Source organism: Galeopterus variegatus, unplaced genomic scaffold, assembly GCF_000696425.1.
Source record: "Galeopterus variegatus unplaced genomic scaffold, G_variegatus-3.0.2 Scaffold7403, whole genome shotgun sequence".
In the NCBI taxonomy this organism is placed as follows: domain Eukaryota; kingdom Metazoa; phylum Chordata; class Mammalia; order Dermoptera; family Cynocephalidae; genus Galeopterus; species Galeopterus variegatus.
The window spans coordinates 14,836-32,136 of record NW_007733514.1 but is presented as its reverse complement, the minus strand read 5'-3'; the positions used below and the strand labels follow the sequence as shown (position 1 = coordinate 32,136).

Sequence of the window (17,301 nt, the reverse complement as noted above, 5' to 3'; positions counted from 1 at the left end):
CATATGGCCTATTCACTATCAATTGAAGTCCAAACCATGGAAGTTCCTAACCTTTTAAGGGATGCTTCTGTGGTCTTCCATTAAAGTTCCACTAATGTGACATTTGTGAAAAGGTTTATATTTGGACATACTTTCCTGACCATATGTGAAGCCACAGAGACAAAAGCATCACTTAAAAGTATTAATATATAAATCGACAGCTATCAGTTCTAAAATATTTCTCATTTCTTGGGTCAGAATCTTTTTGGACTTTTAGTGTAGTCTTGTGTTTTTCCACATTTAGAAGATTAATGGTGTTAAATTTTATTCATTCGACAGGAAGAAGTCATTGTTAGGCAGAAAAACATTAAAATTTTTTTTCTTTTTGGACTTTTAGTGTAGTCTTGTGTTTTTCCACATTTAGAAGATTAATGGTGTTAAATGTTATTCATTCAACAGGAAGAAGTCATTGTTAGGCAGAAAAACATTAACATTTTTTTATCAACAGGAAGAAGTCATTGTTAGGCAGAAAAACATTAACATTTTTTTAAAAAGCTTTCCACATTTAATCTATTGAACAATAGCAAATTTCTTATGAATCAGTGATACTGTAATTGAACTGGAGACATTTTTAGAGCAAGCTTGCTTTGGCTTTTTCACCCTCCGATTTGGAATCTGCTCACAGTACTGCCAGCTTAACCAAAAAGGATTAACTCTCATATCCAACTGAGAACACAGATAATTCTCAGTAATTGGTAAAAAATGAAGATGAATGGGGCTGAGAGATAAGGAGCAATTAGCTCATCAGCAGTTACAGCTGTGCACTCAATCCGGATCCATCTCTTGAGTCCCGGCCCCTTTTAAAGAACCTAAGCAGAATAAGCATAGGACACCCCTTCCCCCCAAAATTGCTATACCTGCCCATCATTTCTCTATTCTTCCGTTTTATTTCCTTACTATACAAAGACACCTGTCATAGCATGCTATGTAAATTACTACCTCTCTCAGGACCTATGTCTAAAGCCAATCTTCTTTTTAAACTTTTTTTTTTATAACAGAAACCAAATGACTACTGTAGACACTCTTAAATTCCCTGTCAATCGTTTCATTATAGCAGCATCATCTGTTTGAAAATATAAGCAATTCCCTCATCTAATTATAGGAAGGATTTGAGGTTCATTAACATTGCCAAGGCAGAGAATCCAACGCGCAACAGCAGAGCTCTGCTCGGTGGCCTGCGATCTCAGTTTCCTTTTATTTGCTTTCTCAAGGTCTCCAAGACTTTTTTCTGAAATCACAAAATTAATTTTTTCCTTCCAAATAGACACGTGTGTTAGGAGAAAGGAAATGACTCCAGTATACACTATTCTATTTCTGCAGGAATGGTTAAAAAAAAAAAGAAAAAAGATAAGGGGATGGTCAGATGGTCAGCTGGAGAAGATAATTACATCTCCCTATCTGCCTGGCTTTTTTTTTCCCCCCATATATTTGTTCATTTTGATTTGTTAGTTGGGAGACAGGAAAAGTAAGGAGTGAGGAATACTATTGAAGAACACGGATATTAATCCCAAACTCAAGTCTTTATTTTTACTTGAAACTTCTACATACTTATAACTATTGCAATTTGAGAAAACGAAAAAGAATCATATATTCTGAGCATGTGAAATATGTTCAGGTTTGTAGATCACTGCATTAGTGTATGTTTGACTATGTTTCACAGTGTCCAGAGAGAGAAAATACTGAAGTCTTAAGATTACTTCACTTCCTTAAAAACATAACAGCAGTTAGAGGGTTATGACTATAGTTTAAACAATGAGATTTTCTTGGGACATCTGTTTTGAGATCACATTTTGAATAGATATGAACTCATTTCCTACTAAGCCAGCAATCTACTATTGTTGATAGCTGTTTACCAGTTCTATGAGTCAGATATTAGCTAGTGGCAAAGGTCCCTCTTAAACCCTCTGAGTATTTTTTAAACTGTGTACATAGTGTTTTCCTTAAATAAAATGTTCAGAGAAGCAAAAATGCAGTGTTTTCCTGCCTCTTGGTAAATATGGTCTACAAAATTTTGCATTTGTAATAATATTTAACATATTCATCTTTAAAGAGTTATTTCCTTTGTTATCATTAGTGAAGGGAGTAAGATATTAGGTTTAGCAAGTATTAAAAGGCATAGCAACTATTAGGAGATGCTCACTATGTCAACGTTTACATACCATTTAAAAACTAGAATTAAAATTAAGTTTCCTTATTTAGATTAAATCAATTGTGATTCATTAGTATTCTAATTCTATTCAGTGTACAATGCCAAAAAAGAAAAAAAAAGATAAACAGATAAAAACACAGCTACAGATACTATCAAATCGACCTTGGGTTCATCAGCTTTAAATTCTGCCTTTCCAGTATCCCAGTCCCAAGCAGCATTTTTTTTGAAATGGTTATGTAGATCAGTTCTTAAAGCAAAAAAATAGCAATCTATCTGGCCTGTATGTTGTGGATAGTGTTGCCACTAAAAAGAATCCAGGACATTTTTCCTTCTTATCTGCAATGTAGCTCATATCAGCCAACCTGTCACAAGATAGTACTTGATATAAACAAGAGATTGCAAAGACATCTCAGTAATCAATATCAGGATGGCTACAGTATGGAAACCCCAACCAGTGCATATCATTTGTCTCAGCATCTATTTCTATGGCCAAATGAAGCATTAATTCAAATCATAAATCTATGGTGATTTAAATCTGGGAATGAGCACCTGCCTGCTTTAATGATTTATTTTGTACATTTCAGTAAGCAGGAGATTTGTCCATATGAACTGACAGGTCACCTTCAGATGCCAGGAGCAGACTGTTTATCACCATGCAGACTAGCATCTCATCTTAGCAAGTAAATATTAAACTAAAAGAATCCAATTGATTGTGGATGAGGGAGAATGGTGACATGGCCATATATTTCACTCGGCGTGTTGATGCGTCATTCAGATCTATCCTGAGGTCCTAACTTCTTCCTAAAGTGATCAGTCTGTTGGAAAGATGTGAGCTCAAGGTTACCATGTAAAATTGGGGTATAAAATAATTTGTCAGTATCAAAGGTTTTTTTAAACACCTTTTTCTGGCTAATTTTAAGATTCATATTATGAACTGGAGAGGGCCACCTATAACAAAATCGTTCCATTACCTCACCAAGCCAAATCAAACCTAATAAGCAAAACCAAAATCTATTTTCTGGGGCTATGAGGCTTTATTCACAATGGGGTGGGTGACAAAACAAATAAACAAAAAAAAACAGTGCTCCTACGTATCAAACCTAATAAGCAAAACCAAAATCTATTTTCTGGGGCTATGAGGCTTTATTCACAATGAGGTGGGTGACAAAACAAATAAACAAAAAAAAACAGTGCTCCTACAAAGGAAACCTAAAATGTTTAACAACACTTGTGAGTCAGATGAGCACAGGAGGGAAAAAGAGTCCTGAATTGACATGAAAAATGTCACTTGATTTGGGCAATACTGAGTAGCAACAATACATCATTTAAGTAGCACCTCTCTGAAGGGTTTCATTGCTTCAAAGAGCCAATTGATAGATTCATGAGAACAGTAAGTTTATATTCTAAAATATAGGCTTTGGAGATTCTTGGGATTCCTTCTAGAATTCACATGCTTCAGTACCACTTCCCAACCACCTCAGGGTAACTGATTCTCCTGGTGGATCCTGCACATCCTGTTATGACTGCTTGCTTACTTAGCCATCTCTCCCGTAGACTGCATGCCCTTGAGTGCTGGGCTTGCATCACCATTATTTCTGTATTCTTAGAATGAGCTAAAATCAAACGTACAACAAAATTCAAATGGTGTAAAAGCTTCCTCCTAATTTTATCACAAGTCTGCAGCTTAACAAATAATACCCGGCACAGAGAAAAAGAAAACAGAGTAAGCAGTTGATGACAGTAAATAGAGAAAGACAGTAGCTTTTAGGAGGTCAAGTTTGGAGAAACAGCAATAATATTAGGAAAAAAAATACTAAAATTACTAACTTTACTGGCAATCAAACAATGTGAAAAGCAGACATTGTAATAAACACTTGACACATTTTTTTAATTCTCATGATGTAGATCGTAGTATTTAGGCCATTTTCCAGATGTGGAATGTTAGGCTCAGAAGGTTTACATAACTTTCTAAAGTCACAGAGCAAGTAATTATTAAACACTTACCAAGAGGCAGGCATTGTTCTCAGAACCAGAGAAGACTGGGGCCATATATAGCTGCTCAAATCAGCAACCGCTTTGATCTAGGCCAGCTCAACCCCCACCCCCACCTTCACCATTCCTTCTCTACCCTCCCCAAACTCACTTTCCCTGATCTCTAGATAAATGTCAGGGGACGGGAGGTGCTCAGGAAGGATAATATTATAAATCACAAATTCTTAGAGGACAGCAGCATGTGAGAATAGAAAGAAAATGACAATGATAACATTTTTTCCCTAAAATCAGCTAAAAAAAAGTCTAGCATAACTGATCTACATGCTTTATGAACTGGCGATGGCACCAATGTTAACACAATCTCCAAATATTAAGACCTTCTAGAAAAATTCAAGTAAATTTCTGCTCCTCATTCAAATTGGTGTGGGATGGTGCGTGTCAAAACTAAAAAGCAGAATAAATTACCAACTAAAAATATAGAAGAAAAGTGATTTCTTTCAACGAAAATACAGAAAAAAAATTAATTTTCTCTTTTTAAAGCCATTATAATAGCCTATATACCGAAATAATTAATGTAAGCTACAATTTGGTCAGTCAGCCAATATTATCGTATAGTATCAGATATTAAATGTATGTAATGGCTTAATTATGAACCATGTTCTGCTTATATTATGCCTATGCCTATTGGTTTCTCCAAAGCCAACTTTCACTCTGCTACTTAGGAAATTTCAAATGGAGGTACCACGTTTTAATACATTTTGCTTTAAATGTTATTAAATTTCCTTTTTTTTAAAAAATCTTTTTTGTGACCAGCCGCACCGCGCTCAGCCAGTGAGCGCACCGGCCTCCCCCATATAGGATCTGAGCCCTCGGCGGGAGCGCTGCTGCGCTCCCAGCGCCGCACTCTCCCGAGTGCACCACGGGTTGGCCCTTAAATTTTCTATTTTAAGAATCCCTCCTCACAACACCAACTATCAAGAATAGCCTGCAGTAAAGGTCTACTCTTCTAACATTTTGAAAATAATCCAGACTATATTTTGAAATGATAACTATAATTTATAGTGGCTAATTACTTGCTTTTAAAGATGTCCAATGTTGCCCTATTTTATAAGCCAAAGTAAAAGACTTTTAAAGTAATGTATACTTGATAGTTCTAAAAACAGAATTATAAATCTTCCATTTTACTCCAATACTGTTTTAACTTTCAAAAGTGTAAATTTATGTGTATAAACCATGACATCTGCTGTCTTCTGCCCTCCCTGCCTAGGAGCATTTACAAATGCAGGCAGTGATATTTTCCTTAGTCCCTTTCAGTTTTACAGCAGCCGTCTCTTTTGGCTCTCTTCCGGGTCTTTCTGTCTTTCTAAGAATTGCCACCACACCCTACTCTCAATTCAAACCTATTGCTGCCAGTCTTTTTCCCATTTTACTCCAATACTGTTTTAACTTTCAAAAGTGTAAATTTATGTGTATAAACCATGACCTCTGCTGTCTTCTGCCCTCCCTGCCTAGGAGCATTTACAAATGCAGGCAGTGATATTTTCCTTAGTCCCTTTCAGTTTTACAGCAGCCATCTCTTTTGGCTCTCTTCCGGGTCTTTCTGTCTTTCTAAGAATTGCCACCACACCCTACTCTCAATTCAAACCTATTGCTGCCAGTCTTTTTCAATTTCCCTTACGCAATTCTGTTGAAAAGTTCTGTTTCCCTTTTTTATATTAGAAGCTGCCTTTTAGCATCACTGAAACAGTAGTATTTTGTGTTTTGTGCATATATTTCAAAATTACTTCCTACTCTAACATTCATGTCCAGTGTGTGTTTCCAGGGAACTGTTGTGAAAATGATTATTACTAAAATCCAAATATTTCTTCATACACCCTTAACTATGTCTTAATGGACTGAAAGTAGAGAGCTGCTGATTAACTTAAGAAATACCCTGCTAAAATGCTGCATAGAAAAGAGAATTTAATTGAACTGCCATGAATTATTGTGTCCTTCAAGAAAATATGTTGGATATAGTATGAGTACCTTATGCACATCTTGTATTACCCAAATCTCTCTTGTTAAATTATATTTTGAGTTTGGTTTTTGCCTTTTAAAAGAAAATCATATGGTGCAACTGCAGAATAAAATGTATTACCACACCAACACCTAGGTGCTAAAGATTTCATTAATTAAAAAGTTAACACATATTTGAAGTTGTGCTTGACAAAACAAATTACCCAAATGGATATTCTCCAAAGGCAAAACTCTTCCTTTTGGTTTGACAGTGACAGGTAACTTTTCATCTCTCTTTCTCCATACAACAGGAAAAAAAAAAATCAAGAAAAATTAAAGTTGTATTTTTTAAATGAGAGAGACATTGATAATGGTTGTATATAGAAAGAATTAATCATCAACATAACCCTTAGTTTTGGCAGCACATAAAAGGTTAAGTTTATATGTTTTCCTGCTAATGGCAGTAAATTTCTTAGTTGCTAACAAATGCATTATAAGCATTAAAAATAAAGTGTAGGGTTTCATTTGTACTATTTTTCTGTTATCTTACTTATACTCAATATTTTAGAATTCTGATTATTAAAACTTATTTGTATCATAAAAGATGTTAGCAGAATGCTCATAGTAGAACTTGCAGACATAAAATTGATCCTATAATAAAAAATAACATTGCTAATTATTTATTTAGAGTGCATGTTGTTAGAGAGGTGAAATGGTACCTTTAAAATAAGCAATGTTGTCAAGCTAAAAGTACCAACTTTTGGAATGAGTAGTCAATAGTTTTATTCTCAAAAAGTAATTCAGTAGCAAAGTGATCACGGTAACTTTCAGTGAACATAAAACTTACCGACACTTGAATTCATGTCCCCATTTTCAGAATCTGCTCCATGTTGGCTATTACTGGCATGATAGTTGCTCATAGCTTCTAATTTGATTTTTTTCACCTTCATTGCTTCGGCGATAGCTGCATTGGTAGCAGCGGCAGCTGCTGCAGCTGCTGCTGTCAAACCTTAAAAGAATAAATTAAAAATGAGGTAATTCAAATTCTGCTATTGCACATAATAATTTGTGTACTTTATGTAACATACATACAAACATATATTAGCGTGTCTGATTCCTTTATGCAACACTCTGATGATGTATATTCATTCCCAACTAGCCAGTGAAACAACACTGATATAAGAGGAGAGTGCTCTCTAAGCTCCAAAATTAAATATTAGCAGAAACATAATTCATACACATAGAAGGATAACAGTGAAAATGCAGCCAGAATTATCTCTCAAAGAAACCAAGCTGAACATGTCATTCCCTGCTTAAAATCTCGTACAGTTGCCTGATAAAAGGAAAACATCTCAACTGCTAGCTTAATCCACAAGGCCTTTCACCAAGGAGTGAAAACCTACCCCATGATTATCATAGCTCAGTCCAGCAAATCCAACATGCCAAAAGCCTGTGCTGCCCACATGCCATTCCATGTGTCTGGAATGTTCTTGCCTCATGACTCACTTCCCTGACTTCCCATCTTCCGGTAAAATCCTACTCTTGTTTAGAAGTCTTAACCCCCCATCTCTCTCCAGATGCACTGATGTCTTGTCTACTCTTCTCCCCTTGGATCATGTTTACACTTGGATTACAGCATGTTCCATGCTGTACTCACTACAAATGTCTCTTTGTACATCTGTGCTCCTCATTAGATTGTGAACTGCTCAACGGCATGGACAGTGTGTTGCTGCACAGCTTGGTAGAAAAAATAAAATATAATAGTAGCTAATGCTTCACTTCCACTTATTAGATTTAAGTGCTGATTTAAGTGACATAAAAGTAGTTTAATTGTCTTAAAGACCCTATGTGATTGACCACTATTATCCTTACTTTACAGATTAGGAAACAATGGCAAAGGATTAAAATAGCACGTTCTAGTCCCCAAAGTTGACACTTTCAGCCAGCCTGTCATGATGTTTGTCCAGAAGAGTTCATTTCTGTTCATCCAGAGAACAGGAGGTATAAGTGAACATAGCTTGAGTCTGAGACCAGATCTTGGAAGATCAGAATGCTAAGGCTATGCTATTTTGACTTTATATATTTATATAGAAAGATAGCCAGCAGAGGTTTTGAGCAGGGGAGTGGTTTGTTTTCCTTAAATGTGTGAACTTTTTACCACATCAATTTACTTCAGCCTAGCATCCCTCATCTATAAAATGACAAACACTGGAAATATGAATGATCTCTCCTGATTCTAAAACATTAACAGTCTATGAAAGATATATATCCTTCCCCCTCCTCCCCTTTTACTTTTTGCTATGGCTGCTTTAGTATTTCTGACTACAGTGCTCCAGCCCTGTTTGAATTTATCTGCGTGATTTATTTCTACCCCCAGCTGGTGGAATAGAGACTGAGCACGCCTGTCTTCTTTTGCTCCCAACTAATCATCATTTCTAGTTATGACAGCAAATAACTCACAGCCCAAGAAATTATAAGAAAGTCTCACTGCATGGAAATCTCTGCTGTTTTGTTAGAGGTCAAGAGAAAGCTTCACCTTTCCTTCAGATCAGATCAAAGAGGCCCTGACAACTTTCACCCCAACACAAGAAGAATCCTACAGATTGGACCTTTGCATAAAAAAATGATAACCACTCCTTAAAAGGCACTGATCTAAACTCAAAGAATCCATCTGGGTTTGATCTGAACATTCATTGCCTTTTAAGTCCCAACTTGAACTGATTCTCTCATCTTCCTATGATTGAATTTTCTCCCCAATTACTCATTTCCTTCAAAGATGTTTCAGAACATTTTCTTTCCTGTTCTCTTAAAATTTCTTATTTCCCAGCAAGTCTCTTTTCCTCAATTTGCCTTGTCACCAATGTGAACATCCCATCTGTCCCTTCTCTTAGTGGCCTGATGTTGACCCATCTCCAATTTATGACACTTCTAAGGTCTTTGTCTTGGATTTATGCTACAGGCAAATCTTGTTCCTAGTATTCAAATAATAAAAGATACACACACAACTTGAGATGTGATTGTTATTGTGTAGATTCAAATTAGATTAAGTAGCGTGAAACATAACTATGTATTACATGGCCTCGGACAACCCATCAGATCTTCTTGAGTATGGTTTCTTTATCTGTAAAACCATTCTAATCCCAAAGGGAAAATATAAGAATTAAATTAGATAAACTATGTGAGACTATCACATCATGTTTAGTAAAACTAGGCATGCTATAAATTCTAGTTCCTCAATAAGTAAAGCCCAGGCCTATCTATGGTTCCTGCAAGGTATCTGTGGGCTGGCATAGCCCCCTCAGCTAGAAGAATCACACATGTCATTAGATGATTGCAGTAGCCCTTACCTTTTAAAAATACTTTTTATAATTTTATTATCTGGCTGATCTTATTTATAAAATTTATTTTTCCATTTGACAATATTTCCCAATTTCACATTTCTAATACAAATTTCAAAAGATATATGTGTCACACACATACACATGCACATGACAAGCTGTAACTTAACTACAATACTTTTTAATATTCTATTTTTAACCCAGTTTTATGAAGGCAGGAAGAAAGCTGTGACATACGCAACAGTTGCTGATTTTAGTTGCACTAACTCACCTGGCTGTTTGATGGGTTCTCAATTTTAATTCTTTAATACCTTTCTAATTCAACCAATCTTCTCCATTTCCACTGCCCCCTCCCACCTCCAGTGCAAACTTCCATCTTTTCTTCCCTAGAGTCCTGCAATAAACTCTTAAAAGCTTTCAATTTCCTCACCTCCAATCTCTTACTATTCGTGTAGCAGACAACATAACCTTATAAAAATGAAGATCCGATAGCGGCATTAATGTCTGCTCTTAGAATCAAGACCGTGCCTGGCTGTCAGGACCTTTTATGCTCATTTCCACACCTGTGTAGAATCTGTTCCTCCAGCTCCCCCCTTGAATCTCTATGCCCCAGATACATAGGCCTCCTTTCATTTCCTCTAGTGGGCTACATCATTCTTCCTTTCAAGTCAATCTCTGCTCATGCTGTTCTTACTTTCTGGAGAAGCTCTACAGTCCCCTGCTCCAGACCTGCCTATTCCTCCTTCATGTGTTGGCTTAAATATTATGCTCTCAAAGAAACAGGCTCAGGTTCCTGACTTTTCACTCTCTACCTGGGAAATAGCTATCGGCATTTCAAGAACGAGCTCAAGGCCCACTCTTTGAGAGAGAACCTGCCCCTAAGAAGAATTAATGATCCACTTGCTGTATTCTCATCAGCCCTGCTGTATGTGTGTTCATCATCCCTCGCTGTGCATCAAAATCAGCCATGGAGGTTTTAAGCCATGCAAATAGCTGAGCCCTAGCACTGAGATGCTGACTGGGTTGCTCTAGGTTGAGGCCTCGCATCTCTATATTTTTGGCTGATCTTACTGTTCCACAGGTCATTTTAATGTGCAATCTGAGTAGAGAAAAGCACTCCTTTGAAGTTTTTATTGCTGTTTTCTTTGGGGAGGGCGATTAGGGTGGTAAGGGGGTGATGTTAGGGCTAGTTCCTCTAATTGGTTTACAGCACCAAAGGGCAGAAATACTTTCTTGATACATATATATATCCCACAAATCTACCACAATGCCCCACACAAAACTGTCTCCAGATGAGAAAAACTTCTCAAACTAGATTATTGGGAAAGCCAGAGAGGAATATAATTACTTTGTCAATGTCAATAGAAGGTAATCTAACACATTATTTTTACGTTACAATAAATGTGAACATACTAGGAATAGTGAATCTCCTTAACTTAATATAGAATATGTCTCTCCAAAGGTATATCTTGCCAAGGACTGAAGAGGAAAATCAAAGGTTCACCTCGTTCTGCATTTATTGCACTTCCTGTTGGCCTTGTAGTGGTCCTTTCAAATCCCTAATGTAATTCTTGAATCCCCTCCAACTTGCTGTCTCTAGTAAAAATTCAGCTTACATTCTACACACTACACACTAGTTTTAGATGGAGGTCCCATTTATATGTCGTTCCCTAACAAAGTTGTCTTAAAAAAAAGGAAAAAAAAAAAGTATAATAAATTCACAAAATAACTGAAGTCTTTGGTCTATAATGCATAGAGAATTTAAACTAAGACAGAATTCTCAGTGTAATCAAGAATTGTTCAGTTGTGTACACATTGGCAACACATACATTTACCACAGTCTTTTACCTCACTTTATAACTCTTCTCTGTCTTATAGCTCCTCTCCCCTTACATCAGGTTTAAGATTTTTGCTACCCCTTGCTTCCATATCCCACCCTGAAGTGACTTACACGGCAAATGACCACTGATTTTAACTCTTCCCAGTCAAAACAACCCATTTTTTCCCTCAGAACTAGACAACTCGGTTTTTCTCAAAGTAACTACCTACATCAAGCTCAGCTGCAGTGCATGGTAAAGATGGAGGTGATCTTCCCCAGGCCCACTGCAGTGGGTTGACTGTTCTCCCCAAACTCATTGAGGCTTAATACCCTTTGTAACTGGTAAGAATGGGAAATCCTATTATGATAATTGAAGAGTGGGGCCTCAGAGAGGTGATTAAGTTGATGGTTTAATGTTGGTCGTGGATGTGGTTCTAAGGAGAGGGCATAAAGAGCTCTCTCTCTTTCTCTCTTTCTCTCTGCTCTGCCATTTTCTGCCATGTGAGGCCCCTGTATTGCTGTAAAGCCACCACCAAAGTACATCCTCACCAGATGCATTGCCTCGACTTTGGACTTCCCAGATGCTGAAACTGTAAGTAATAAATGTTATTTTCTTATAAATTACCCAGTTCCAGGTATTTTGTTATAAGCAACAGAAATACACTAATACACCAACATTCACAGAATCTACCTCTGAGATGGACTGAAGAATCTGTATTTTTGCATTTCAACCAGCTGCTTCTCATGCTCACTGCCCCTAGATTATTCAGTGATGGAAATTTACAGTGAAGTGTATCTGTACCTTATAATAAATGTTTATTAACCAAGCAGATCATCATTGCATTGGTTTTCAGAAGTTAGTATGCCTGAAAATCCACAAGGGAACTTGCTAAAATATAAACTCAGGTTGGTCCAAGGAATCAGAGTTTTGAGACATGTGGCTCTACTGTGATGCAATCTTTGTAAAAATGAATCCCTTTCACCTACCATGGCACAAGCACAGAGGCCAGCCAGGTAATACAGCACTTCTGTATGTTATTGATGTAGCAGCCACACACATTTCTAACTTCAGCATCTACTTATACTAGCATGTGAATCTGTTTGGTAGCTGTTATTTAAAAAGCTTGAGTAATTGCTCCTGATTCTTTAATTTGCAATGTTTTTGACAGATTTATTTCTCTTATTTGAGGAAAAAAAATACACACACACATAAATGGAGAGAAAGAAAAATAATGTATATGATGAATAAATGAATGAATAAATGATCTCTCTTACACTAAGGAATGATTAACCCATCCATTTTACCTCACTCAACTTACTTTAACAATCTCAGAGAACATTTATAGTATCTCATACACCAAGACAAGCACATCTGTGAACTAAGTCAAATGTAGCATAACTTCATTTTATTTTAAAAGATTCTAAATCCAATTTTATCAGCCACTGTGAGGAAATTTTAGTGTATAGTTAAAATTCGTTTTCCACAGATAAAAATAATGGATTAAGAAATCTTTTGTTTAAAAGATACATTTTCCTTCAGAGGAAGATTAATAAGTCATATATTACGCACTCCTAGGCCTCCAATTCATCTTCAGGAAAGGAACTGAGCATCAAACTTAAGTTAATATCTCAAACGCCTTATATGACTCTAAAATACTTAGGTTTTTTTCTTCCCTAGTTGATTCTGACAAACTCTATCACTTGCAATTTTTAAAAAATGAATGGATTTTTGCACAGAACTTAGAAACAGGGCTTGCGATATTATTTTCTGAATGATGGTATAAATTCATTGTTGTGAAAAGCAAATTCTATATTATTTTGTAAAATGGCCATTGTTAAAATTTTTATCTTGGTTAACTGACTTTTAACTTTTACTTTCACTTTCACTTTTTGATGCTCCACTGAAGTTTTTTAAAGTTCCAACTGAGTAAGTCACTGACATGGAAGTTACTAGTTATCCAAGCTCACTATCACAAAAGGAGTACGTATAATATGGTAATTAAAAAACACTGAAGTTTTTTAAAGTTCCAACTGAGTAAGTCACTGACATGGAAGTTACTAGTTATCCAACCTCACTATCACAAAAGGAGTACGTATAATATGGTAATTAAAAAACAAAAAAAAACACTTCAAAGAGGCATACAAACTTTGGACAACATGCATCAAGTGTATCTGGGATTGTGCTGCAGTTATATAATTCCCCAGGCTTCAAAATTCTCATCTCTAAAAACAGAGATAACAATTCTGACCTCACAAGGGTGTTGTGGAGAATTAAGGTGAAATAATGTATGCAACAGTATTGAGCCCTCCAAAAACAGTAGCCCATATTGTGAAGTAACTCATAATATCCATCATGTCAGTATGTTTAGTTTTACCTTTGCTCAGTTAGTCACAAAATTGCAAATATGATGAAAGGTACCTAACAGCATAGGGTGAGAATTTATCCATTTGACAAATGGATATGTAATAAACCATGTTTCTATCAAATCATTTGATTTAGCTGTCTACATTGATCAAATGTATACTAAAATCACTAAATCTCCACTCTGTGCCGTATTGATACAAAGCCTTCACTATTTCAAGTTCAATATCCTAAAACCACTCCATGGATTTATCTTTTGGAAGGTAAGCAGGCATTGTTACCATGTGAGAGCATTAATTTTATGCTGTAAAGATAGTTTTTTCTTCTGCTTTCAACTCTTATTAAAACAGCCCATAAATTCTTTAAATTCTAATACACAATCCTAATCACTCTCTTTAAAAAAGGAAAAGTATCCCCATTTTATTTATTTTAAATAAGTTAGTACCCTTAGTTATAAATAGAAGATTACAACTGTAGATTATAAATATCAATAAAAGAGACATACTGCTGTCAAATTCTTTCTCTGATCTGTTTGTTTGCTCATTAACTTGAAGGGTCCAATCTTTGATCTTTGGTTTCAAAGACATCAAGATGACTTCCAAATGTTTGATAAGTTGTCTACTTTTACATTGCATTCCATATAAAAGGCATTTTCAAAACCTAATGGTTAAATAAAATGGGTTATATCCGAAAGACGGTAAGAATTCAAAACTTCCATGTGATAGACTGTTTATTAGTTTATGTTGCTTCGCTCAATTTCAGAAGGAACAATTTTAAACATGCAGTAGATTATAACCAATGGTAGTTATTATTAATATTCCAGAATTGATAAGTTATTTATGTCTGGCATTCTTCCTACTGATTATTCAGCGAGACAGGCAGCTTATAAATATCTCATCACTCCACCGTCACAGAAATTTCATCGACAGTGCTCATGCACAGCTATTAGCAATATGAATCTAACCATTACAAGAAGGAGGAAAATCGAACATGTGGCATTAATACGCAGTCCTGGTTCCTAACCATCTGATAGGCAGATGGTGTGAAGCGGATTCTCCAGCTGAAATGAAGGGGCACATCATTTAAAAGCTTGTTTGCATTCTAACTGATATCAGTGCCATATTGATATACATGATACATCATGGCAGTATTTGAACAATCTAGTTTGTTTCAGTCATAAATGTTTACAGCCTTGTTTTTTTAATCTTATAAGCATGTTCAGAGAGTGTATTTTTAATTTATGAAACCTATTGTTTACTTCTGTTGAACTAGAAGATTAGTGGAAAGCAGGAATATTAAATTACTTCAACCAGAGCCATATAACCAAGACAGATGAATAAAGTGGGTTTCTATTTTCAACGAGGATGTTAGTAAAGGAATTTCAAAATTAGCCCAGGCATTTTGTGCATTAAATACATTTATTCATTTAAACCTTCCAGCTATTTTTCCTCAAGTGGCATACACAGAGAAACTTAATGCTTTACATAGTCATTCATTTAAAACTCTCACTGTGTGCAATTAATCTTGTCCAACAATTCAATTCAGAAAGTAAAACATCAAAAAGCATAGTTCAATTCAACAGTCATTACTGTGAAGTAATCTTTCTGCTCCTGACAGTTCCTATAGACTCTTTGCAAAACTCTGTTAAAGGTGCATTGTAAGCTCCATATGAGTTTGAATTACCAATTGAAATCACTCCAAATCTTAGAAGAACTCGGTTCAATATAACAAGTTGAAAACACCAGTACCTTTTTTTCCACCCTGTTTTCTTCCAATCCTTATTTAAATACCAGCTGTCCAAAAAGTGACACGAATTTTTAGTTATTTTATTTCTCAATACTTTCTAAATAAATTAAAATTGTAACTGAAACATTTCTGTTCTCAGTCTTGAATGATTAAATAACAAAAATGATAAGGAGCTAGAATAAATAACTTAATTGTGAATCTTGTTAGATTGAAGATTTTGAGTGTGGACTTGTCTCAATGTCCGTTAGACTGACTTTTCTTGCCCTTTGAAACACATTTGTATTCTGCAGAGAAAAGGAAAATTGATCCTTGAGGCCATTAATGGAAACACTCCCTATACCAGTTGTCAGTTTTTCAATTGATTAAACCAGATTTGTAAAATGTTTGGATTAACAAAACCCACCTATTTGGATAAATATAAAGTAAGAAAGATGTTTTTATAATATTCACAATGACTGATAAATCAAATAGATATCAGATTTAGCATTCTAGATAGGTTAAGATCTCAATTTCCCAGACTGGAGGGGTTGTAGCAGCAGTGAAGTCAGAAGAAGGAAACACCGTGGGGATGTCAATTAGCCATATGTAAATCACTGAGGTATTTCCATGGAAGGTTTTGGGAAAGCTCACCTTCTGATCACTGACTCATAGATTCACACTGAAACGTAATCAATGAAAATTTTTAATTTACTATGATTTGGTTTTAAATAAAATGGCAGCCAGAGTATGAAAAGTTGAAGTTGGCACACAAGATCTTGAATATTTAACTTTTACTCCACCTTTAACATTACTTCCTTCAGAAGAATATATCTAAACAATCACTTGGGGGTCTAAAGTTATAAAATATGGGGACTACAAAGACTTTATCTAATGTGACTCTTTTATTTCACTGATGATAAAACTTAAGGGCAACGAGGTTAATCATTTCTATAAAGTCACACCGTTAAATAATGATAGAATAATCGCAATTTCCCTAACTCCCAGTTTAGTACTGACCATGCTGACTCTGTTAATAAATGTAAAATAAAAAGTACGGAATAAACTATAGATTCTTTGAAATAAAATGAATCTCCTTCGCTGTAGTAGTTTATGGATCACATAGGAATGTTGCAGACACTGATATCATGTCACAACTTAGAAATCTGATCTAAATATCCATTTGTGGTCCAATTTTATATAATTTACAATATATCTGCCACAGAAACAATGGTCACTCAACTTTAATATGCACACAACTTTTAACCTGTGTTATTGGTGAAAAATAATATTTATAATTTTTGCCTGAATCCTATATCTTACATATGGAACAACAAGAAAAGAGAAGAGTGAGTAAATTATTCTTCTCTGCATATCTTGAATATACACAAATTCTAACTGGAAACAAATTAAAATAGGTCAACTTTGACTCTAATTTTCTTTCAAGCCTCCCTTTTATAATATCTTATTTTTTATACTCTAATAAACTAGTCCTTAGATGTTCTCTAACACCCAATAATTCTTACTACCTACATGACTCATCACCTCAAATTACTTAGTGAATTGATCCCAAACAGGTGACTCTAACTACCATGAGAGTGACTAACAGGATATGACACTCTAAAAGGATGTTTCTTAAGGAGGTTACTTGTTAATATATTGGTGACAGTTCAGGCAATACTATAACTGAAGAGAGGAAAAGTTGTCATAAATTTAATTTCCTGCAAAAGAGTAACTCTTTGGCATTTTAGCCTAAGGATAATCTCCCCAAATGTTCTACTTTTCTCAATATCATGTAAATCCTCTTCTAAATCCTTTGATACTTCAATACGTTCTCCCCTTCCCCCGCAACCCCTTTTCTAGAATCCTAGTACCACGTGGGGCT

At 35.5% G+C, this 17,301-nt stretch overlaps 1 protein-coding gene across 1 annotated transcript in view; it reads right to left on the bottom strand.

Moving 5' to 3' along the window:
* Window positions 1–7,179, bottom strand: part of LOC103607412 (dachshund homolog 1-like) — a gene marked incomplete at both ends in the record, with an annotated part of 81,641 nt that extends 74,462 nt beyond the window's left edge. Inside the window, one exon of the mRNA XM_008591918.1 lies at window positions 7,023–7,179. Coding sequence (XP_008590140.1) covers window positions 7,023–7,179 — 157 coding nt within the window. The remainder of the gene's footprint in view (window positions 1–7,022) is intronic.
* Between the last annotated feature and the right edge of the window lie 10,122 nt (window positions 7,180–17,301).